This window comes from Gallus gallus, chromosome 7 (genome assembly GCF_016699485.2).
Source record: "Gallus gallus isolate bGalGal1 chromosome 7, bGalGal1.mat.broiler.GRCg7b, whole genome shotgun sequence".
Classification (NCBI taxonomy): domain Eukaryota; kingdom Metazoa; phylum Chordata; class Aves; order Galliformes; family Phasianidae; genus Gallus; species Gallus gallus.
Genome location: NC_052538.1, coordinates 31277536 through 31301618, shown reverse-complemented (window position 1 = coordinate 31301618; position 24083 = coordinate 31277536). Strand labels below are relative to the sequence as shown.

The following is a 24083-nucleotide window of genomic DNA, read 5'->3' as shown; positions in this document are numbered from 1 at the left end:
GTGGCTTGGGTGATGAAAAGCTTTCCTTCCATCTCTGAGACAAGAGAAAAAAGCTAGCACAGTCCTGAGCTACCGCTGGTATGGAATTACAGCTTGACATGCTATGCATTTTGGATTGATTTTTCCAAATGAAAATCTTCCCTAATTTCCCTGTGAAGAGAAATTCAAACGCCCTGGAAAACATATTGTTCGACTATAGATTTTAGAGCAATTAACAAAAAGTAGAAAATTTCAAAATCTGCCAAGGAAGGATTTCACAAAATAACTGTACATCATACGAATGTCAAAACTAAGAGGATTTTCACCCATAACTTTAAGTAAATGTGTCATATATGTATGGCCTCAGGCTCTCCCAGTGCCCAGCCAGAAGCCCAGCACTGGGAACCTCTTTCCCAGCCATAGGGCAATCATAGCACATCACCAAAAGCTGCTGTTGGTTCCTATTATCTGGCACAATCACTGGGCATTCGTTCACCCTCCACACAAAAATTATTTTATGATCTGCCAGCTATTTTCTGGAGCTTTAGGATGCCCTTTAAATATATTGTGTGGCTGGCACCGCTTTACACAAAACAAACACGCACCTCAGGCTTGCGGACTATATTTCTCTCAGGGTTTTTGAGCTGCCATCACCTATTGATATTATTTGATTTGCTGCCGCTATTCAATACAAATAAACAAAATCTCAGAGCTTCGTAAACCTTTCTTTGTGTAAGCCACTGATATTTACTGGGAGTGAGAGTGACAGGCAGAGCCATCACACCCACACTCACCTGCCCTCAGAATTAAAAGCAAATGTTTAGTGAATGATTTCCTTTTCAGCTTTCAGCTTTCTGTTCCAATGTTCCTGATGTCCCTCCCAACTGTGAGCATCAGACGGAATGAGTGGGTGTCTGCTGTCCCCACAGCAGCATTTGCACCCAGGGAGGTGGTTGAGTCACCATCCCTGGAGGTATTCAAGAAATGTGAAGATGTGACACTGAGGGACATGCTCAGTGGGCATGTTGGGCATGGGTAGGTGGATGGACTTGGTGATTTTAGAGGTCTTATCCAACCTTAATGTTTCTACGATTCTATGATCTCCTCCACCAGCATCATTGCCCAAGAAGTGCAACACTGGGTGACCCACAGCAGCACCCACTATGGATGGGCTTGGGACTAGATGATCTTTGAGGTCCCTTCCAACACAAGCCATTCTATGATTTCATACATGGAACACCACAGCAGAAATTCACTTTCTGTTCATTTTCCAGATGCTTCTGCCTTCTGCATGCAGCTCTCCTTTCACTGGCCAGCCCACAACCATTGTTCACTTCATTTACATAGAACAACATCCTGCATATTAACATCATATGAATCTCAACCTCTGCAGCACTGATGGCAGCTTTCCCCATGCCAATAGGGAGACAGATTTCCCAAGCAAACCTGTATTGTTCCACCACAGATACAGAAACACTGTTTTCACCTAGCATCTGCAACAGTTATTGGTTTTGTTTGCTCTGGATGTGTCAGAGCTGCTGAGTATTTCTTTGCAGCAAGAAGCTGCTGCAGAATTGCTGGAGTTGAGTGAAGCAAATACACGTGTGCATCTGAGCAACAGCTCCTAGATGACATGGAGGACTGGCAACAGAAGCAGCTCCTTGCAGGAGGCTAAAGCAGATGACATGTATAGCTTTTTCACATGTAAAGAAATAAACGCCTCCTTTTAGAGGCAATCTAGCCTATACACATGGGAGAGTAATAGCAGCTCCATACAAGACATGGACATGGACTTTTATTAACCCCCACAGCAGGAGATACAACTGTGACATTGAGCATTTCATCACTCTACCCAAAGTTGACATCTGCACCTGGTATGAATGAAAATGACCAGAAGGCTCCATCTGGTCACTGTGTGGCTGTAGGAGGCATGGGCAGGCATCCCATGGGTGAGCCACCTGCAGGGCTCCACCATTTCTTCCTGGGTTTTCTTTAAATAACATTTTCATGCTATAGTCTGGCTACAGTGATATCTTGGTTTATTTTCTATGGGAAAGACAGTACAATTCTCTTGTATTGTGACCTGCATGTTAAACTTTACTTTGACTGTCATATGGCTTCAATGAGAAGCATTTACGTGGGAAGCTCAATAATTAAGGGGTTGTCCTGCTGAAGGCTCGCTGCAAAACCTGGGCAAGCAATGGTAAAAGCTCTCTCCTGCTCACAGGGTTTCATAAATACACTCTTCAGGGGTGGGCACATGGTTGTTGTTTCAAATACTGCCAAGTTTAGTGAGTGAACACCCCTCTGCTCCCCAGCCTTACCTTCCTTCCCCTTTTCATAGAATCATAGGGCAGAGTTGGATTTTGCTATTCTAAGTTCCTCCGTGCCCTTTGCACGTCCCATCTACAGCACTAAACACTTCTAATGCTAATTTGCAAAGTAGTGTTTTCTAAACTACTGCAAACAAAACTATGGGGAGGATGAAAATAATTAGCTGTGTCTCAATGCCTAATATATTTGCATTGTTTAGACAGAGCACTTAATCATTAGTTGGGCCACAATCTGTTGTGTGAATTTGGATTATTATTAATACGGTTGAGCAGAAGGTTATTAATTACATGTAAATGGAGTTTTTTGATATTATTGTTATTGAGAAACTGAATGTTATTAATTACATTACAAGGGTCTCACAGGATCCCTGTGCCAATACTGTGTGTAGAGCCATATTTAAATACCATTTACTCTTTGATGCTTTTGTTTCTTGTTCGGAATGAAGGAACTTAGAGCAAGCAAACAGCACCACAAGCCAAAGCCCTGTTCCAATTAACACTCCTGAAACTGTGAGTGATATTGAATGAGGCTGTGGGGGGCTGCCATTTATAAAGGCTTTTTAAAATAAGGTAAACTTTTCTCTTTTATGAAATAGCTGGTCTGCTGGTCGCTTCCTTGGGCTGGGACTTGGCAAAGTGGTCCCCATTGCTGGGTGCAGATCCCCAAAGAGGACATCTGAGGGAGGGGATCAGATCCCAGATCTAAGTGGTGCAGAACTTCCAAGTGTTTCCTTTCTAAAATGGCTCTTATATAAAAGTTTGAGGCACTATTTACTGTTTTTATTTAAAAAGTCGGTTGTATTAATTCAGAGGAATTTTGCATGGGAATTGCATTGTAGTTTTGACAGTTAAATTCTGTGAAATTTGCAGTGAAGGCTCTGTTATGCTACATTTTGTCCCCATTTGTCTTGTATACCACTGCTTTGCCTTTGGCACAATAAAAATTATCTTTAAAAACAGAGCCAGCAATGGATTGACTTTGACCTTCTGAGTATCTTGTCAATAAAATAAAAATGATAAATCTGTTTCAGAGTGCCACTGGCACAGCATTAAAGTAGAGTGATAATTCAAAAAGCAGCATTTGAAAAATGATATTATGGGGAGGGGTCTTATTCTCTGTCAGTGGTGTCACATGAATATGCTCTATTTACAGTGCAAAGGGGTAATTTTGCTAACTGCCACGCTTGCTCTCAAAACCAAGTCATGCAGCCCCTGTGATATGCTCTCTACCAACTACATCACTGTTAGCAATTAAAGATTACTTCAGCAAGAAATGAGCTGAGCCTTCTGTTGCTGATGTGCAGAGCAGCCCAACTCCACCTCATCCTCCTCTTGTGCCCTACTCTGCAGTGCTGACACAGCCACAGTGGGCTTTGCAGAAAAGGAACAAATGGTTGCTAACCAAGAAAAGGCTTTGTTTTTGTACATGATCAGCTTTTGCTAACAAACAACTTCTAAAAAAAAATGACTGGAAGGCTTCCTTTTATGAGGTGATAGGAAAATACTGAATATTCTGCACTGAGTCATGAGGAACATGAAAATAAACAGAGTGTGAACGTAAACAAACATACACTGAGGGGCAGCAGTTTAGAGTCAAACTTAGTGACGCACACACAGGAGCTGTGATGTGCCTGGCTTTATGGGTACCTGCCTTGGGCGAGGCTGACCTGTGGCTCCAATAGTTGCAAGACTAACTCAAGCTTATTTCTAAAAACCACACAGGTGGCTTTTCTCTTTTTAGCATTTCTTGTTTTCATTATTTTTATAAACGTGTATTTTTTAAAGTATGTGAATCACAGAATCATAGACTGATTTGGGTTGGAAGGATCATTAGAGGGGGACAGTCACATCCCCTGCATCAATGCCACCCCTTCTTTGATGCAGCCTGGAGCACAGTTGGCCTTCCAGGCTGCAAGAGAACATCACTGGTGATGTTGAGCTTTTTTTCCACCGATATGACCTTCTAATTTTATATGGTGAAGTACTAAATTTCATCATTTCCCACTGTTTCCCTTGAAATCCAAACCAAATCTGAACATAAGTATCATAGAATGGCTTGGGTTGGAAGGGACCTCAAGGATCATCAAGCTCCAACTGCCCTGCTGCATGCAGCGCCACCAACATCCCTATCTAATACTAGACCATAAAGTAGATACACTCAAGTGATTTTAAGTGGCTACTGGCCAGAATCCAACTGACTGTCTTCTTTAACCCCTGTCCTTTCTCACCTTTCAGCTCCCGAGTGCTCTCCAGCTGGACATCGCATTCTCCGCAGCCCATACCGCAGCACCAGGTTTGACTCGCTGGAGCTGCAGCGAACGTCTGCTCAGGACCTGGTGTGTGACCACTCGCTGCCACCAGCATGGTACCGGTTCATGATCAACAACACGCCTGCGGAAATGCCAACGAGATGCATTGAAGTCAGTAAAAATTATGCAATAACCCTGGTGAACGTGAATGAATCCCTTTGCTTTCCAGCCACATCTATTCCCTCATAGACAGTAGAGTGCAATGGGGATGAGTGGGAGGTAATAGGAAATGCTCTTTCATATATCACTACTCTGAAAAAAAGAGAATTTTTTTTCTGGTTTTCCATGCATTTAATACGTATGACAGTAATGTTTAACTTGCAATCAATCTTTACTGCTCCAATAACCTGAGACCCTAAGCGAAGTTGTTACCGTATCACATAGCCCAGCTGCAGGAGATTAGAACAATTTCAAACAAACTATTCAACAAAACCATTCAGAAAACAATAAACTAATTACTGTAAATGACTTTACAGATGATATGTTCAATCTAGAGTGCCAGGAAGTTTAATTTTAGGTGATGTGAACCCTGCTGGAGAGCCTTCATGAAATTAACAGGTAGCACTTCACATCCATATGAAACAGACCTGTGAACTTGTCATAACGGGTATGTATATCTTCATAATCTAACATGAAATGAAATGTTAATAGATAATTGTTGCTTGTGTGGGATTTCCAGCTCTCTGCATACACAATCCATAAATCTAATTAATGTGAACAAATTGACATGATTATTATTGAAATATTCATTTAATGGCAGTTATCCTTGAAACAATATCCCAGTGCACTATCTGGTTTATTTTAAAAAATTGTTCTATAAGCGTGTATACATTCTATAAAATTATTTGTCATTGTATTTCAGCATTTTTCAGTATGTAGCAATTCTGAACTGCCTGACATTTATTTCTGACAACGTATTCTTTGTTCCTTCTAATCTCTTCTACAGAGTTTTTTATTCAGGTTTGTAGAGCTATATTCATTAGTTTAGTTCTTTATCTTGTAACATAATTCTTACCATTGGTTTCTTCATTATCCTCCAAAATGACAGTAAATCTCTGTTTTGCTGTTGAAGGATTACATCTGTTAGATGTCACGATTGGAAGAATATGCTTCTTTCAGATCTTCACCTTCTAAGTCTGCCTCTACATTCCATCTCTTCCACTTAATTAAATCATTGTTTAATTTGGTTTTCCATTTAATTTGAGCAAAAACCTCTGGAACAAAATAATTTAAATTAATAACTGCACAGCTTCCACTCCCTAATAAGCAGTTATTATTGGGCATTCTAGTCTCTGGCTGGAGTGAGCTGATTTTAATTAAACGAATCAAAGACAAAATCCTCAACAGACAGAAGTGAAAAGGCACCAAATAAAGCCTGACAGTAGAGCTTGGAAGTTAAAAAGTACATTACTCCAAAGCCCTGTAAAACATGTGTCTAGTGTTATTCTGTTGATACTAGCTGTATGCAATTAGCTGGTTATCAATAGATAAGATTAACTTCTTAATTCAAAGCCACGGTAGGTAAGGATCTTCGTCACCCAACTGAGCTCAAAGGGGATTTAAATGATAACAGAGACTTAGAAGTTCTGACCTGACTAAGAGACAATTGCAGGAGGAGAAACATCTCATGATGGGTGGGCACATGGGAGGTTACAACCACAAAATCTCAATCTTGGCACAAAGAAGTTCTACAACAAGAAAAGAAGATATCTCAGTATTGTTGAGTAACCACAGAGAGCCTTGTGTTAAACAGAGAGCAGAACCAAGTCGCAAACAGAAGCAAGGAAAAACACTGTAAGAAGCAGCTTCTCAGTAATTAAACAAGTAAGTGAAAAACACAGGGAAAAGGCGGGGGAAAAAAAAAAAGTTGTTTTTGTCAAATAGAATGAAAATATCAATTGTGTTCCAGAATTCTCCATCCCTGGAATCTAAGTGCTGTCCTTAAGCATTTCTTCTTCAAGTGGGGAAGAATTTTAGATTCAAATACATGTCAGACTTCAGCCTTATCTGCTGAATTATCCTGGGGGAGTAGAGAAAGATTGTGATCTTCCATCTTTGATTTCACAGAATCACAGAACCATCAAATATCCCGAGTTGGAAGGGACCCATAAGGATCATCAAGTCCAGCTCCTAGTTCTTCATTGCCTTTCCCCCTGTGCTCCCAGAGAAGGCACAGCAATTACTAGGTCCTGGGCTTGTAATCTTGGCCACAGCCACTTCCCCATCCAATGGGTAGATAAGACTTTACTGAGTTTAAGGATGGTAGTAGCAACATGATGTTCATAGAAAATCTATTAAAAAATACAGAGATGTATTTAACAACCGATATGCTGGGGGAGGGGGGAATGACATCAGGCACAGAAACAGGCTTCTGAATAAAAGTAATATAGGGTATAGACACGTCTGCATGCAGTCATAGATTTACACGTATAGATGGGCATGGCCTATGAAAGGAATGAATACTACAAAGATAGAAGAGAGAACACAACCTTCAAATAGGAGGGAGCAGCACACTTTGCTACCTTAATGCAAATCGAAACGCCATGCCAAGCTAACAGCAGGCAGGCCTTGCAAGTCAGGCCCACAACTCACAGCAAACCCAGAAATACAGCTGTACCTTCCTTCCTCTTGTTTACACAGGGGTAAAAAGGCATAGATTTCACTGCAACCTTAAGAAAAAAATGTCAATTAAGAATTTGATTATGCAAATAGTAATTGGTTCAGGAGCCAGCAATAATACTCCTGGTACTGCATGCATGAGTTGGATTCATTACTTCTCAAAGCAACGCTAATATTTTCAGCTCTGGGTAATCAATTGTAAATAGAAAATGCTAAGTTGAAAAGAAAGGGATTAAATCCAGGCACACATTTGTCCTCTGAAATGGAGATTTTTAATACCCATGGTGCTCCAGCAAGGATATCTACAGCAGAACTGCAGACGTCCCACTCTATGACACCATTTTGGAAATGCCCAGAAACAATACCTATCCATGACACCAACATTACTTCCAATATCCTCCTTCAGAAATTTTTCTCTCTAAATGAGCAAAACTATCTCCAAAATTGTGCATGTAAATTCATGCACAATGTGGCAAAAGGACAAGTAGTGTTTTCAGGGCTGGTGTTTGCTCAACAGCTGCATTTGTAACAATATAAATTTACTTTTATACATATAAATACTAGGCTATAACATAGGCTCATACACTAATCTTTGGTGTATCAAACAAGGACACTTTAAGTATGCCAAACACAATCTGCCTACGATGCCTGATATTGTAGCCCCTGGAGAAGAATATTTATATTTCCCATGTTCAGTGTAATTTCCTCCTCTACTTAACCTGTTGTAGAACATTTTATAATCACAATCAAAATAAAATATTTCAACTGTATGCTACTATTTTTTAATTTTGTTTCAGTTTTTATTTTGCTCTAAATCCAATCCTACTTCAATTTGCATTTTTTTTTTATTAACTTTAAAGCAAGTAACACTATCAAGGTATTATTTCATGTTTTCATCTGCAACTCTCTTTCCTGTAAGTATACACGAATACTTCAACATCATAATGGTAGGTATGACGAGGTTTTTGTTTTTCTAGTTTGTTTTTCTGACATGCAAAAAGAATTCTGTAGATAAATTGCAATTACAGTCTCTATTGTTCAGAAGCAAGTACTTAAAAGAAACACAAGACACACACTGGCTTAATTGCTACTACAGATATTCCTGACGTAAACCAATTTCTGTGACATTCAGCCCCAGATTTCAATTAAAAAAAAAAAAATCTCACTTGCTTTAACTTACTACAAAGAAATTGAAAAAAAAAACAACTGAGGCAAAGTTTTGAGTGGATAACAGATGCAAAATCACAATGCTTTAGCAGTCAACCAACAATATACCAAAAAGCCTTCTATCCTGCTAACTAAAACAATGCATTTCTCACATATGGTGCTACTTATTTTTAACAGCATAATTTCAGTTCAATACCCAAGTGACAAGAACAATCAAGCTTGATTTCTTTGTGCAATTATAAAGAACCTCAGAGAGTTCCATCAATCAAACTAGTTGATTGTCCTAACTCCAACTAAATGGAAGGAGACATCATTGGATTACACAGTAATGGTTTGTCCCATAATTATTGGCAACAGGAAACAAATTTAATTTTTTCATTTAGGTTTAGTGAACCAAATTATTTAAAAGATTAGCTGGTGCCTAATTGTGAAGCAAAAATACCTAATGAGTGCTTACCTGCCACAAAAAGGTGTTGCGAACATTAATTAGGGCATGTTTATAAAACTCTTTGAAGATCAAAACCAGCACTTAACTACTACTGGATAAAGTACAAAAGTACACTGAGCACTCAAAAAGCCTTTCAGCGGCATAAAAACTGCTTTTTTGTGTGCTAGAGAAGCTTTCTTTTGTCTAAGCTGTGTCACGGAGTACCTAAATAGAGATGCAATGAATGACCTAGATTTAGGTTTAACAGCAATACAATTTATGTCACTAACTTACTGTTACGTTGGCAGACTGCAAGTCCAAGCAAACACATCAAATAAAGTAATCAAATGTACCTTATCCGCTATATGAAATTTTAATCAAGCATCCATTAAGATTCACCATCCTCAAAACCACCAAAGAGAATTTATAGGGAAAAAGACTACCTACTGGTAGACCTACAAATGGACTCAGAAATAAAAGGACAAACTTTGGGCAGCATTGCTCTACTGTAGCTTAGTTTTCTTCCTACTGCAGAGCTCCATTTCAAGGGAGAAATGCTGATATTTTTCTTGTCACAGCACTAGTGCTGCCTTGTGCAGTAAATGATGCAGATTGCCTAGATAACTCCAGCAAACCCACAGTCTGATTCCCACCATTGACTCCTCAGCAGACAAACTCCTGCCTGCAAGAAACTTTCAGAGTCTGCTCTGGTGTGGAGGCAGCTGTACAACTCTCATTCTTCATTTCAGAAGTGCTACTGAATTATGGTGCGAGATTCCCACGGCTTTTTTCTATTCTTAGAGCAGCAATGACTGTAGTTATTGCAAGTAAATGCTATGCCTTAAATGCCAATCTTTTGCTACCTCTGTATTCAATTTTCTGTTTACTCTCCCAAATGACTGCTTCAACATTTACTGCTAATTATGCCACAGCTGGAACCTGAACATTTTGGCTCTTTGAAATCTCTCCTCCTAGACATTTTTCCCATTTTTCCTTTGTTTTATTCTGTTCTTATCTGTGCTGCTCATTGAATACATGAATATACAATTGCCCTTGTCTTCCCAGCTCTGTTACCTGGTTCACAGAGGCCTCGCACAGCAAATCCTTTTGGCCAGCATGGGGCAACTTGCCCAACTAAGGTGGACAGCATGTATCTCAAAGCAGAAAGTGAACTTATTGGTCTCATAAAGCTGCCAGGAAAACACAAATTCTTGATTTATACCAAAATTATTTGTTGGCCACTGCATCATACAATTTGTTCCAATAACTGTTCTCTCACAGTCTGCATTTCCTGGTTACAAAGTCAGTCAAAAGGGTTCATCCTATCTTGTAATTTGTGCATATTACAAAAATAAACAATTTCTCTCAAATGGTTTCAGCACGAGACCTGCCAGAACAAAGCCAGGGTGCTGTGGATCACAGCAGGGGTTTATCGGAGAGCTCGCACACAATGCTGGGGGCTGGCTCCAGCAGGGCTAATCCATACTTTTCTCAAGCAGTGAAACAGCTCACAGACTTATGGCAAGGATAAAATACAAAGAGGGAGAAAATCACTGCCTTCTGATTTCAGTGGGGTTTTTCTTTTTTTCTTTCTTTTTTTTTTTCTGTGTGTTAAGAGGGGATACAGACCCACTTTTTGGTACAGATCGCATTTTGCAGCCAGAATGCACTCACATCTGTCTATTTATCTACATGGCCCGCAGCACTTTAGATATGAGAGTCTCGTTAATGAATTTGTCTTTTCAGTACTGCTGCAGGGAAGCACTATCAGTGTTCCAACAATCCCTTATACCACTGTTTCAGAGATAAGGAACAAAGGCACATCAGCAGCAAGGGGTTGCCCAGGGTTGGGCAGCTGGCAGGGAAACTGAGGCACCATGCCTATCTACAGGTTGAAGTCACTTACTCGGGTCAAGGTAGAAATGAACAGGTGGAAAAACTTGTTTTCTGGTCTTTCTACTTCAACCACTCTCACAGTTATCATAAAAACAAAAAAAAAACACATCTTAAAAAGTGAAGCAGGAAAGCTGGTTGGGCCAATGGGAAAAAATGTTAAGTCTTTTTTGTGTTTTTTTAAATTTTATTTTATTTTTTTTTCAATGTGATGTGTAGCCAAATGTCCACAGCAGGAGGGAACATGTTGCTGAAGCTGAACAATTAGATATAGCGTTGTTCCCTACCGCGGGCTGAGGAAATGCAAAGCGGCTGCAGCAGACGCTCTCTGTGGAATGTGACTAATATATGAGAATTGATTATTGCTGGTGTTTGGTTTTAATTTGCAAACCTTAACTCAAATATCACTCTGCTTTGCATACTGGCGAATGATGGGTAACAGCACAGAGTAACAAGTTACCATTGCGACTGACTGTTAATATTTCATCCAGTGAGGATTTTGCCTAAACTCCTTGTTGAAGTAGTAAGATTAAAGACAGCTTTGTGTAATCATGTGTCCTTAGCCCAAATCAGATCTGAGGTGCCTGAACATCCCTCTGTAAGATGAGAAAGATACATTTGGTGCAACTTCTCTTAGCCATGACCCAAAAATGCCATAGTCTCAAGTATTTTAGGATCAGCCCTTTCCTATGTGCGAGCAGCCTGCTGTGGTTGGTTGCAGTACTAGGTGACTCCAGGGACCTAATCTGGAAACCCCAGAAAATTTGAGCAATTCACATACATCACTTATATCTGTTTCCTTTCAAGAATGAGGAAGAGGGTTAGCCTTGAAGACATGCCTGGGCCAGCCTGGGAGGTAGGGCAGGAGCTGGCAAGGCAACAGCAGCTGCAGCTGTGCTGATATGGAGTAAGGTCTCTCAGGACAGGAGGTAACAGCCTTAAGTTGCTGCAGAGAATGTTCAGGTTGGATATTAGGAAAAAATTGTTCTCAGAAAGAGTGGCAAGATATTGGAACGATACTGAGAGAAACAGTGGAGTCACCAGCCCTAGAGATGTTCAAGAAATGAGAGACACAGCACTGAGGGACATGCTTAGTGGGCATGGTGGGGGTGGGCTGGAGTGGGACTTGGGGCTCTCAGTGGTCTCTTCCAACCTTCATCATTCTAAGATTCTAAGGCGTTGGCTGGGATGTCCTGAGCACTTTGGACTCCTGCTGGTTCCCTACAGTCACAGTCCTTGATGACTCTCCATTGAGTCCTACCACCTTCCAACAAACTCTTTCTTTTGTGCACATCCTCAGATGAACAAATGTGGGACACAAGCTCCAGTGTGGCTGTCACTGAAGTCTGAATCCCTGCCAGCTCCGGGTGAAAGCAAGCACTTGACAGCATGTGCTACCTGGCAGGTCTTTGGGGGCACCAAGGACTGCTGCTTGTTCTGGATACCCATCACTGTCAGGAACTGCATCGAGTTCTTTGTTTATCTCTTGCAGCCGACTCAAGGATGCATGGGCTACTGTGCAGAAGGTGAGGATCAATGAAGTATTCATCAGTAAGACTGTCTCTGTTACTCTTGCTGCTGTACAAAGGTCCTGGTATTGCAGTACACATCTCAGTGGCCTTGCAGTCAAGCATCATTCCCAGTAAGATGCAGACCACGTAGAAAATAAAGCAGCCACACTCTAAGGTGCTCCCAAGGTATATGTATTATTACCAGCACACAATGGAAGCTGGTTTGTGTTACTGAAGAGCTTACGTGGTTGCAGATCACCTGTTACCTTTCCTACTGTATTTCACTCCATTGTGGCTTGAAGATGCACAGCCAATGAATGGAAGCATCTTGGTTATAACAAGGCAGTGTATGCAGAATACTGTTTCTAAGGCTTGTTCTTATCTTAAATAACCCAGTATCACCCAGAAAGATAATTCTGAAACTCTGAGAGGAAAAGAATTCTGATAAAAATCTTTTTCATGACATATATGTAATTATTCTCATCAGAAATAATTTTCAGCCTACTACAAGGGATCTAACCTCTCTTCGGTAACTAGGAAACAAAGGAAATAGCAGAAAGCAATTGCTCACTCTGTTAAGCCTTCTGAACTTCAGAGCATGCTCAGGTGCATATAGATTTAGTCAGAAAAGATGGTTCTTCCTCAAAGAGGAAAAATTAACGTTATAATTCCCTTTCAGCATTGTTGGACAGAGACATGACACATTGAGAAAATAGGGTCATCGCCTTTCAATTAGAAAAAAAACGTAAGTTTAACTAAATTTTAAAGAGAGAGATAACTATGTTCTTATCTTTATCAATATTTTAACATTCCCATATGGAGAAAAGGCAAAGGGAAAAAAAAGGCTTAAAGAAAGTGAGATTAATTTACTATTTTGAAAAAAGAAACAGGCATTAATGTAAATGAAGCTGCTCTTTAATTTTCATGATTCTTTCTCAGAAATGATTTTTTAAACCTGAAAGCCTTCACTTTTCAGTAAGCTTTCAGTTGAAGAAGCTGAGCTTTCTCCTACACTTGAAGACTTTTTACCAATACCATTTCAGTGATTAGTTTTGTTCTTTCTGCCAATCCATACCTATTCAGTAACATTAATCCACCAGCATTCTTCATAAAAACTAAAAAAAAATAGATTTTCCTTTCCTCTCTATCCCAAATGACCTTCTACCACTGGTGTTGAAGCTTTCTACTTTTTGTCCATATATTTCAGCGATTCTTTATTTTCTTGATTTAAGGATGCTTTCACAATATTCTGCAATGGATGGAAAGCACCCAAAGCCAAAGTTCTGGAGGGGTGTTGACACAACTGAAATCCACTAAGCACTGGACAAGTGTTAACAGATCAGTTCTTCATTCTGCCTCATGCCTTACTGTCTGGTGCTTCCATAATATTCCCTATAACTCCTTCAAAAAAGTTTCTTAAAATATCCTTTCAAAGCCTCTGCACCAGCTTCTTGTTCCCTTTGAGTCTAAGTCTCTTGGAGATGAGAGAACATCGCCTTACAGTATTAAACATCTTTTTGTTTCTCCTTAAGAGGAGCTTAAGAGGAAGAAAACTCTCAGAGTTCATCCTTTGTTGAAACCTATAGAAATAGGCTGTATTTTTAGAGCAGTAGAATTATTCTGGGCAGAGTGAGACTATACTGAGCAAGCTCATCCTAGGAATGTCCCAGCACAGCCTGGGAAGGATCCTCACAGCACAGGGATACAAGCTGGATGCTATTGGAGTTCACTTCTGCAACATCATTTGTTCTCATATCTCTCCTGTAACTTACTGCAAAACTCAGGTCAGGAGGTTTTGCTTCTGGGACTGCAAAGCTGGCAGCCTTTGCTGGCATAATTAATTTGTATTAACCCGTGTGTTTCATTTCAATAACATTGTTCTGAATGCAAAATAAAAAAAAAACAATGTCCCAGGTCTAACATTCTAGCAAAGGACAGTCAGTACTTACCAAAATAGCTACGTTTGAACTTCATATGAAATACAGTATCTTGCTTACGTAGTTAATAATCAAATCACAAGAATATAAATGTGGCATTTCTCCAACATATAGTTATATTGAAATCTTCCTCTTGAGTAAGCGACTATAATATTAAAAACGTTTTCTCCTGAATCCTTCTGCTTTGCCTTTCAGAAAAACTCCCAAGCCTGACTTTGCAGCCAGTGATAACTCCCGAGCTTGTGAGAGGTCGCGCCCACCTGAAATGTGCCTACAGCTCACCTGGCTGGGGGCTGAGCTACACGGTTCTGTGGTCACGTCTGGTCGCCTCAGGCAGGCAGGAGCAGATCCATCAGGACACCACCCTGCAGATGTGTTCCTACCTGGACATAAGCAGCGGACACCTCCAGCTGGGAGACACAGTAATGCAGCAACGCGTGGTCCGGCACTCAGCGGGGTCAAATCCCATCTGAAAGCTCCTCTGGGTGCATTTTAGGGCTGCTCCTCGCTCATTACATTTACATCTAAAGTGGAAAAAAATATCAAAATGAACGCCTGATTTCAAACAGGCTTAAATAGTGTTTACCAGACTTGGGACACGTAACATTTCTCTGGATTCACAGTGTTCCTGGAAGCTGTCCATTTTACTGTTTTCTAATGGCAACGTTACACCTCCATTACAGCCTGAACACCATAAAGCTGGTACAAGTAATAGAAACATGTGCCTGAGACAGTTTTGTCTTGGTGTTTGTTGTACTGGGCAGCAGCAAGAATCTGCACCAGAGACAGACGCAGTTATATGCACTCAGTAATTTTTATACTCCTGGACCAGAGACACAATAGCATCTTTTCACAGAAGAGAAAGACAGTACATTTTAAAATAGAGTGAGGTTTATTTTTATGGTCTTTTTCATGGTGTTCTGCCTCTCTGATTCCAAATTTGTGGTTCAGTAGTATGCTGAAAGATACAATTCATTACAAAACAATCTTTAAGAAGTGTATTTGATGGCTTACATGGCAACACAGATCTAGCGTCAACAACAACAACAGAGCTGAAGCCAATACAAGATGTAGAAAAAATTGACTTGTGTATGAATTCACGGCCTTTCATGGTACTAAAAAAGACTTTTAAAGTTAAATTAGGTTCATAACTTTTACAGGCAGAGAGCCATTAGTGATGCTACAATGAACTGAAAGAATAAACAGGGATAATGGCCTTGTGTTGAGAGTAGGTTGGAAATAGTCTTGACATTTCACAGCTCCTCTTTGAGATAGTTAAGAAACACGAATAAGCTTTTTGCAGTTCTTGAAGAGACTAATCATTTATAACCATGGCACAATCTAGATAGGTTTTTCTCTTATTCTTCCTCATAATTATGCCTCCTGAGTTCAGAATCTGACGGATGCAGCCCTCACTTATAATACAACACAGTGCAGAAAATTATGCCAGTTTTCAAGACAAGTTTGTATTACAAAGAGATATTTTCATCAAAGCAATTTCACGTGTAATCACTTCAAATCTAGATTTAACAATCCTGAGGGATTCAGAGAAAATATAGTTCTACTAACTAGTTTCATCACCAAATCCTTATAAGACCATTTTTATTATATTAAGTTTTCTCTAAGCTCTTCTTGTCCTCTGCTGAAAGCCACATGTTTAATTTAGCTGGTTTGGTGAGGCTAAAATGTTATTTTCCTCGCTTTGATTTTTATCTATTTATTCTTTTTAAACAGACTTTGTGGTCTTTTTGATTAATTACAATTAGCCATAAATCATCATAGTGGAAAGCCAAACAACAAAGCCTCAGCTGAAGCTGGGAATTCAGTTTTACATAGCAGGGATTTTAGAAAAGTACACATTTGCCATCCCACCCAGGGTTTCTGATAACAGTCACAAAGGGGTGGATGCTCCTTTCACTTCCAGGGGTGTAAACCTGAAGCAACTCCACGAGCATTGATAGGGCTATCATGAAGGAATGGTAATGCCACCATAGGGAGATGCAGACCTTGAAAACTAAACTTTGCTGTGGTTTGTATGTGGTTGGGGCCTAGGGTGTTGCAAACAAGATGTAAGTGGAAGGATTTTTCCTTTTATTTATTTATTTTTAATTACTTTTACAATGATTTATATCCAAGCTATATTTTATCTATCAGAAAGCCCCCAGGTAATGGGTTAGTCATATATTATCAATATATTTTATTACTCAGTCAAACCTTAGAGAAGAGTAGAGATTTACCAGCCAACATTTCTGAACTTGTATTGACTAAACAGCCAGTTATTTTTTAATAGCTGTCAGGTGTGCATTTCTTCTCCATCTTTTGGCTCCAATTTTGTTATTTCAGACAGTAATGTTGGCAGCATAACGTTCATGAAACTATTGCTGCTTTAAATAAATCTATAACACGCCGCTGTTTCTATTCAAGCCCTGAAAGGAGCCTACTCCATGTGATACAAAAATCCTGGCATTCTGAAGCCTTATTTATGCAATGGTGAGAGAGGTCATTTAATTCCTTGAGGCACAGCTATCTATAAATTATAGCAGCACGCTGTAAGTAATGAGTTATGCTAAGGAAGGTGTTTAGAAGAAAACTGTGCAATTTTGCTCAGCGCAGCAATCTCGAAGTTCACACAGTGAGGAGCAATTGTCACCATATATAAACTATCATATAGTCATTACGGTTGGAAAGACCTCTAAGATCATCTAGTCCAACTACTGACCCGTCCCCAAAATGCCCACTAATCACGTCCCTCAGTGAGGCATCAACAGGTTTCTTGAAAACCTCCAGAGATGGCAATAAACTATGATAGACATTGTAAAAAGAAAGTGTTTTACTTAAACATTTACTTAAACAGACTGGGCGTTTTGTAGGACACTACAACATGACAGAAATAAATCCAGCCAAAAGACCATAAATGAGTACCTTGATATGTAACAGCTAATTTTCACACTTGAGAAAAAAAAGGGGTGAATTTTCCCAGTGCTTAAATGTGAAACCCATCCCAGCCATTGGACTAGGCACAGCAACAGAAATAGGGAAAACTACCTTTTTGTAGGTTACACTTCCTCTTAAAATTTGCTTCTGAAACTTCAGACAGAGTGAAGAGCATCTCCACAGAAACAGATCTTGGGGTGGGCTTGCAATGAGGGTGAAGCTGTGACAAGCAGACCTACTGAGGAGCTACCTCACTGCTCCCCCTGGAATACTTACCTTCAGCTCTGCTCCTTTCTCCTCTTACAGACTCTGAAGCACAGTTGTTCCCTATAGAACCACTCCTTCAGCCCCAGCCCATTGGCATTAAATTGAGCAGTATAGGACATTTGGAGGCCTTTCAAGCCATCACTAGACACCCTTTCACCTGTCGAGATCAATTCCCTGCCAATCCTTCTCTTGCAAGCCACCAGTGTGCGTGAGAGGCTCTACCTTGCAGCCCCTTGCCTGCCTTTTGACACGGGCTGTGCAGCTCTAGTTCTGGAGTTAATAGAGAAAATTCACTCAGCCTTCTGTACTGTACCAGCAGCACACAGACATCCCTGTCCAGTCAATGGGCACAGATATCCCAAGTGTTCATCCCTCATGTTGAGAAGAGAGCTCTCTACAGGTGGCCAACATTAATTACTGACCTGAGCAGCATCAGTTCCCCCACCTCTCACAGGACTGGATGTCTGGGTCAGAAACGTGCTTCCATCCACTCCCAGTACTCCAATCTGGCAGCTCTCCTCATTTTGGGAACAAGTGTCACTGCCCTGGGATGCTATCAGGGAGGATACTCTCACTGCACACTCAAGCTTGCATAGATGAATCCTGCAATGCATTCAGAACTAATTAGAGATGTGAAAAAGAGTGAAATGTAAGGGTCTTTTTCTGTTTGAAATGAGTAGAAAGGACAGATTTGGGAGAAATTTAGACTCAAGATGCTTTGAAAAAAGTATGATGATGTGCAAGTTATTAAGGGGAAATTTGCTAAAGATGGTGACAGCTTCCAGAATTAAAATACTCTCCCAAATCATTTCCCAGCACTACCCGACCTCCACCAAATCAATGGCTGAACTCTGCTTCTCACTGAGTATGCAGCTCACAGGATTTACTATGAAGTGGGAAGAAATCTGAGTCCACTTAAAGGCATAAACCTGCTCCAAAACACAGGAAATAAGACATTTCTTATCTACTAGGGCATTTTTCTAGCAGGAGTTTCTGCCTATAAGTAGTAGTTTTCTGCCCTATAGGAAGATGCACAGAGAAGGAGCAGCCCACAGCTAGCAGGGATCAAGTTATCCCATCTGAGGGCACCCTTAAACTCTGTATCTTTAAAGGGGATGCTGAAAAAAAATAATATTTGATTTTTTTTTTTAACAGATCTGATGAGTTTGTGGAAAGCTACTGCCTAACACATCGTGGCCATCAGCATATGGCTGTCAGTGCTGCTTTTATCTCTTTGCTTTAAAAAAGCAGCATTCGTAGATGGAGAAGGGAAAGAGGAGAAAGACGAAGTTGATTACTGAACTGAAGAAAAATGAGTGTTTAGCTGAAGGCAAAAAAAAACACCTCACAGTGACTATCATAATAAGAATGTGACAAACTGTCAACCTGTAGCTCCGCAGCCAATGAACACATGGGCTAGTTGAGCACCTCACAAGGTAAAGGCAATACAAGCAGAGCTGTGACAGAGAGACAGGAATGAAATGTAGCTCGTGATGGGTGTCTGTACACTGGGAGTTGGGTAAGCTCTGCTCACTTCCAGAGGTGCTGTACGTAGAGCTAGAATGAGCTGACAGTCTAATAATATCTCAGCACATCTTTACAGAGCTATTTTCGATTCAGGTTTTTCATCAATAAAACATGCCTCTCTTCTACAGTGTGAGGATACACAGTGTGTGCAGGGAATGGGGCTGGGTCTACCCATTGCCCAGGGGTTTCTGGTAGATGCCCCCCACCAGCACCGTTGTGTGTGCAGCGTGGTGACTCCATTAGAACATTTTGGGTGAAAAGCAGAAGAGCACAAACAGCACAGCAGCTGTAAATACAGCATCTGCAATGCGGGTGTGTTGGATTTGCTTACTGAGTTCTTCGCTTATTTTTTTTTTTAAACATTTTTATCGTTTTTATTATTATTTTATATTTGCTATTTTTTATGGTTACCTGAAGGAGAACACACGTTTCTCTCCTTTGGAGGCAAATTGGTTAACAACATCATATCTAAGGGATTCTAACCTTAAGGCATTTCTGAGACTCACGTCACTTTTCCTCCAGCTTAGAGGAGAACCATAACTTTAGGGTAACAAGGAGGAATTTTTTCAACAGAGAAGGAAATAGTCCAGAGCAGAAGGGCAGTCCCTGTTCACAGGATCACAGAATCACTGAATCATTAGAGTTGGAAGAGATCCTTAAAGGTGCTCTACTCCCCTGCAATGAACAGGGACATCCATAGCTCCATCAAGTGCTCAGAGCCCCATCCAGTCTGACCTTGAGTGCCTCCAGGGATGGAGCATCCTCCACCTCTCTGGGCAGCCTATGCCACTGCCTCACCACCCTAAATATAAAATACTATTTCCTTATATCCCATCTAAATCTCCCCTCTTTTATTTTGAAACCATTTCCCTTTTTCCTATCACAACAGACCCTGCTAAAGAGTCTGTCATGTGAACATGGAAACATGTTGGCTTTGCACTGGTTTTGCTGGCTCCGGCCATGAAAGTAGTGCCTGAGATGGCCAGTGAGAAACATGGAGAGCCTTAGAATCTGTCCAAAGGAGCTCCTCACCACAGAAAGTAAATCACATCAGTCTGCTGCTTCTTCATGGGTCACTCGAGGCTTCAGAAAGACAGCAGCTGTAAAGATGCCATCTGAACATTTGGAATTGATTTACTGTGACACAAGCTCTTATTCCATTTCCGAGAAAAAAGGTCCCCAAAAAATGAGAGCTACAGCTTCAGAGCCTGCTGTAAGTTCGCTTTAAGGAAAATTTCTGTAGTTTAATCTTATGATCCTAGAAATGATGCTAGCAGTTTGGGTTTTGTGAAAGCAATGAAACATTAAGATGGCAGATGGTGGAAGGGCTCAGCAGAGATAAAGGTTGCGTGACTGTGCTAGGAATCAGACATAAATGGCATGGCACAGCACACTGTGTTTGGTGGGGTTGTTTTTGTTGTTGTTTGGGGGAAATTATTATTTTTACGCTATAAACCTTGTTGGTACATCTGCATCATCTTTTTATGGCAATAAGAAAGTAACTTCTATTGCTGACATTGTTTCTCTGTCTGGATGACTGTCAAACTACTTTAAATTAAAAAAAAAAACATTTAAAAACAGTGGGTAGACTGAAGCCTGGAATCTGGTAGTGGAAACAGTGGAGTAGGTTGCCCCGAGAGGTAGTGGATGTCCATACCTGGAGACACTCAGGGTCAGGCTGGATGGGGCTCTGAGCACCTGATGGAGCTGTGAGTGTCTCTGTTCACTGCAGAGGAATAGGACTAGATCACCTTAAGAAACCCTTCCAACTCAAACAATTCTATGATTCTATGATCTCAAGGGCCAATGTCCTAAACTTGACCATAACACCCACAAACAGCGCAACTCCCCCTAATTAAAATGAGTTAATATTAAAACCCTAACAAGGTGCGTGGATAACTGAAAAAGAAAAAAAATATTTTAATATTTAGTGTTATTAATTATTCAGATGGAAGTTATGTTTCTTTACTTGTTATAGATGTAAAAAAAATCCTTCAGATCTCAAAGCTTATACATAAATATTTCTAACACCTAAGCCTCCAAAATCTTTTTCAGTGGCAAAAAAAAAGAAAGAGAAAAAAGAAGCTCTACAACCCAAATGAACAGGAATATACATAGTTATATTATTTCCTTTCAACAAAAGCACACGCTGTTGACACTGTTTGTTTAATGCAGGTCTTCTGCACTGTCACTGCATTTGCGAGGGACACTCCTGAGCAGCGGTCATTGCCTGAGCAGAGCAAAGGTTTCTACGCTGGGATTAAGGTAATGCCATTGGCCCTGGTTCACTGACTTCTCCAGCATACCCCTGGGGAATACTTATATATTATCTGACACGCTCTGGAAAACAAGGCACAGAAACACAGGCCATAACCAGTGTTGCTTTTATGTTCACTTTGAGAAAAAGTCATAATAAATTGTGTGGCTTTCAGTCTGTTTGCAAAACGCCCTGGAGCACTCATCAGAGGAGCGTGCAGGTATTGACACTAATGCAGCATAAAGAATGTGCACAACTACATCTGCTAGTAAACATGCCCCAAAGTACTCTGTGGTTATGTATAAATCGAAGCCACACCTACAAATTGCAGGGTTTTATTCCAACTAAACCAGAGCAAAATGAATAAAGATATGGCTTTTTATCTACCGCCCCCTTACGGCCAGGCACTACAAAGAACATACTGCTGAGGGTGTCACGCTCAGCGCAAGGTCTGGGTCTGATCCTGCCCAAGGATGGGACTGTCAGACTGGCAGTCCTGGAGAACTGGATATTTGAATAAATATCCCAACTTGAGGTCTACAGGAATGGGATCTGGAGAAGCCTGTTCTGTGTAATGCTGGAAGAACAGTTAAGGGCTGTGAGGCACCACCCACAAAGGTGGTGGATACCCTGTCCTTGGAGACACTCAAAGTCAGGCTGGACGGGGCTTTGAGCACCTGATGGAGCTGTAGGTGTCCCTGTTCATTGCAGGGGAGTTGGATCAGATGGCGTCTAAAAGTCCCTTCCAGCTCAAACAGTTCTGTGATTCTTTAATTCTATGAACAGTTGCAGGTTTTTTTGTCAATATCCAGATTTCCTAGGGAATGGGAATCCTCATTTCTGCCTGGAACCAAGTGCTGCTTCTGCTCCTGCCCCAGGAGATCAGACATGCAGGAACCACCCAGCCTGAGCTCCTCTCCCTGTGCACTGAAGCTGCAATACATTATGCATGGAGAAATCCTTCTTCCTGCCATAGCTGGGAAGAGGAATTGGGTGAAAAATGCACTCACTTTGCACTTGGGACAGAGTACAAATACAGAGTGCATAATCAAGAGGTAACGCTGCACTTCAGGCTATGAATACTGCAGGTATTTCTCTCAGTGCACTGCAATAGGAGCTTCTGTCAACCAAGGATGTTAAATGTGAACAAATTCTATGGTAGTACGCTATTTTCAGTCTTAATAAAACCCTGTTTTGAAATAAGGAAATGAGAAACAATTAGACACTACATATGATAAGCAGAAGGATTATTATTTTTTTTAAATGTCAAAGAGTATTAAAACATATTAACAACAATTTTACCTTTGGAAAGTTGAAGATGATTGTTATGAAGATTATTGTTATTATGGAGATTATTGTTGTTTTAAAAGCAATTATCTTGGCCCGCGATTAAAAACGGTCGAAATTTCAAAAATATCAGTATGGCCTTATTAACCTGTCAAAATGACCTAAAAATGATCTTCTTATTTTCAGTTTTTACCAGAATCGCTACAAATTGCAGAAGATGGCAAGGAGCACGTGTTGACCATCCTGAGCACTGTGCCTATTACCTGTTCTGGGCACAACGATTCGTGTAAAATCACATTACGGCTCAGTACTGAGGATCTGGGTGAGTCTTACGAATCAATGTGATTAGCTTTTTCCTGCATTTCTGTTACACCGAAATCTAACAGAAATTATAAGACTTTAATAGCTTGGAAGGGCAGAGGCCATAAAATCCACAAACTCAGCCAACTATTTGCAAAATAAAATAGATGATGATATCACTCAGGCTTTTGACATCAGAAACATCTGAGTAGTGGCAGTGTGAACAACAGTCTGCTGAGATTTATGGGTGAAATAACTGAATAGAAGAACTTCCTAAAATTCCAAGAGTATAATATTCCATTTTAAGTTATTGCAGCAGCAATGGTCTCAGCTAAAAAAAAATCATCAATTATCAATAAGAAGTTCACCTGCAGATTTATTATTCGCTAAATGTATACTGGAGCCTTTTTTCTTTCTTCTTTTGGATTATAGTTGCTGTCTGTCTCAGCATAGAAGAAAAAATCATTCTTATGATAATATATTACTCTCTTTCTAAAGGTATTTTTTTACTTGGAAACGTTGACAATGTCATTTAGAAAATCCTCTTGCACTTTTAAATGGTATATGCTTTCCGAGGTTAATCTGGTGGAATATCATGCTTAACCAAGGGGAACATTTTAACTTCCCATTTGCTCTAAATAAAACAGACAGCCATTTTTATAACAAGGGATTTATTTTTCTTCCAAAGATGGTTCAAGAGAAAAATGTTTAGAGAGAGGATTAAAGTATAAAAATCCAGTTTAAAAACAAAACAATAAAAAATTGCCAAAGCGCAGATATTATTCCCTTTCTGAATTCCTCTTCTTTCTTTCCCCATCCTCAGCCAAATAGAAATTATTCAAAATGATATCATAACACAATGATCTTAAACTGAACAGTACCTTATGGTTCCAGCAGCTGTGTTGGCTCTCGTACATGGAGTACTTTGAGTTTCTTCATGGCTCAGTGCTGCTCCGTTCCCCATATTGCTCTTGGCTTACAGTCTATGCCAGTCCACCATGCAAACATTTGCTGAGCTCATGGGAACAGATTTTCTATGATATGGAGTCAGCTGAGAATGCAGGCTGCCATGTGGTGGGATAGCCTTGAAAACTCCAAGCAACAATCGCACCTACAGGGATCAAATAAGAATTAGTCACTCAAACAATCAAGGTAATTTCTGAGTATAGCAGATTGGACTGAGGTTGATCCCTTGCCACAGTCTTTTCCAGTCCCATAATATGCATTTTAATGAGAGAAGGAGGTGAGGCAAGATCTACAGAAGCAGATTTTCAGGTTGTCAATGGGCATGATGTGTTGCTGCCAAGACTTGCCAGGATAGAGACACAACTCAATT

The 24083-nt window shown here is 40.3% G+C and overlaps 1 protein-coding gene and 1 long non-coding RNA gene across 6 annotated transcripts in view; one reads left to right on the top strand and one right to left on the bottom strand.

The window, feature by feature from the left end:
- The window catches only part of LOC424300 (von Willebrand factor D and EGF domain-containing protein-like), a 162952-nt gene that overhangs the window by 32065 nt on the left and 106804 nt on the right, over positions 1–24083 (top strand). For all 3 annotated transcript variants that reach the window (XM_040703814.2, XM_025152679.3, XM_040703813.2), the window contains exons 2-6: positions 4548–4732; positions 12028–12253; positions 14371–14597; positions 21079–21168; positions 22634–22769. In XM_040703814.2, the coding sequence (XP_040559748.1) occupies positions 4548–4732; positions 12028–12253; positions 14371–14597; positions 21079–21168; positions 22634–22769 (864 nt within the window). The remainder of the gene's footprint in view (positions 1–4547; positions 4733–12027; positions 12254–14370; positions 14598–21078; positions 21169–22633; positions 22770–24083) is intronic.
- Positions 1–24083, bottom strand: part of LOC107053858 — a 132636-nt gene that overhangs the window by 26510 nt on the left and 82043 nt on the right. For all 3 annotated transcript variants that reach the window (XR_006939860.1, XR_005861409.2, XR_005861410.2), the window contains 7 exons: positions 23629–23858; positions 17799–17979; positions 14559–14699; positions 7239–7290; positions 6213–6309; positions 5637–5835; positions 4541–4703 (listed from right to left, as the gene is read on the bottom strand). This is a non-coding gene — a long non-coding RNA (uncharacterized LOC107053858). The remainder of the gene's footprint in view (positions 1–4540; positions 4704–5636; positions 5836–6212; positions 6310–7238; positions 7291–14558; positions 14700–17798; positions 17980–23628; positions 23859–24083) is intronic.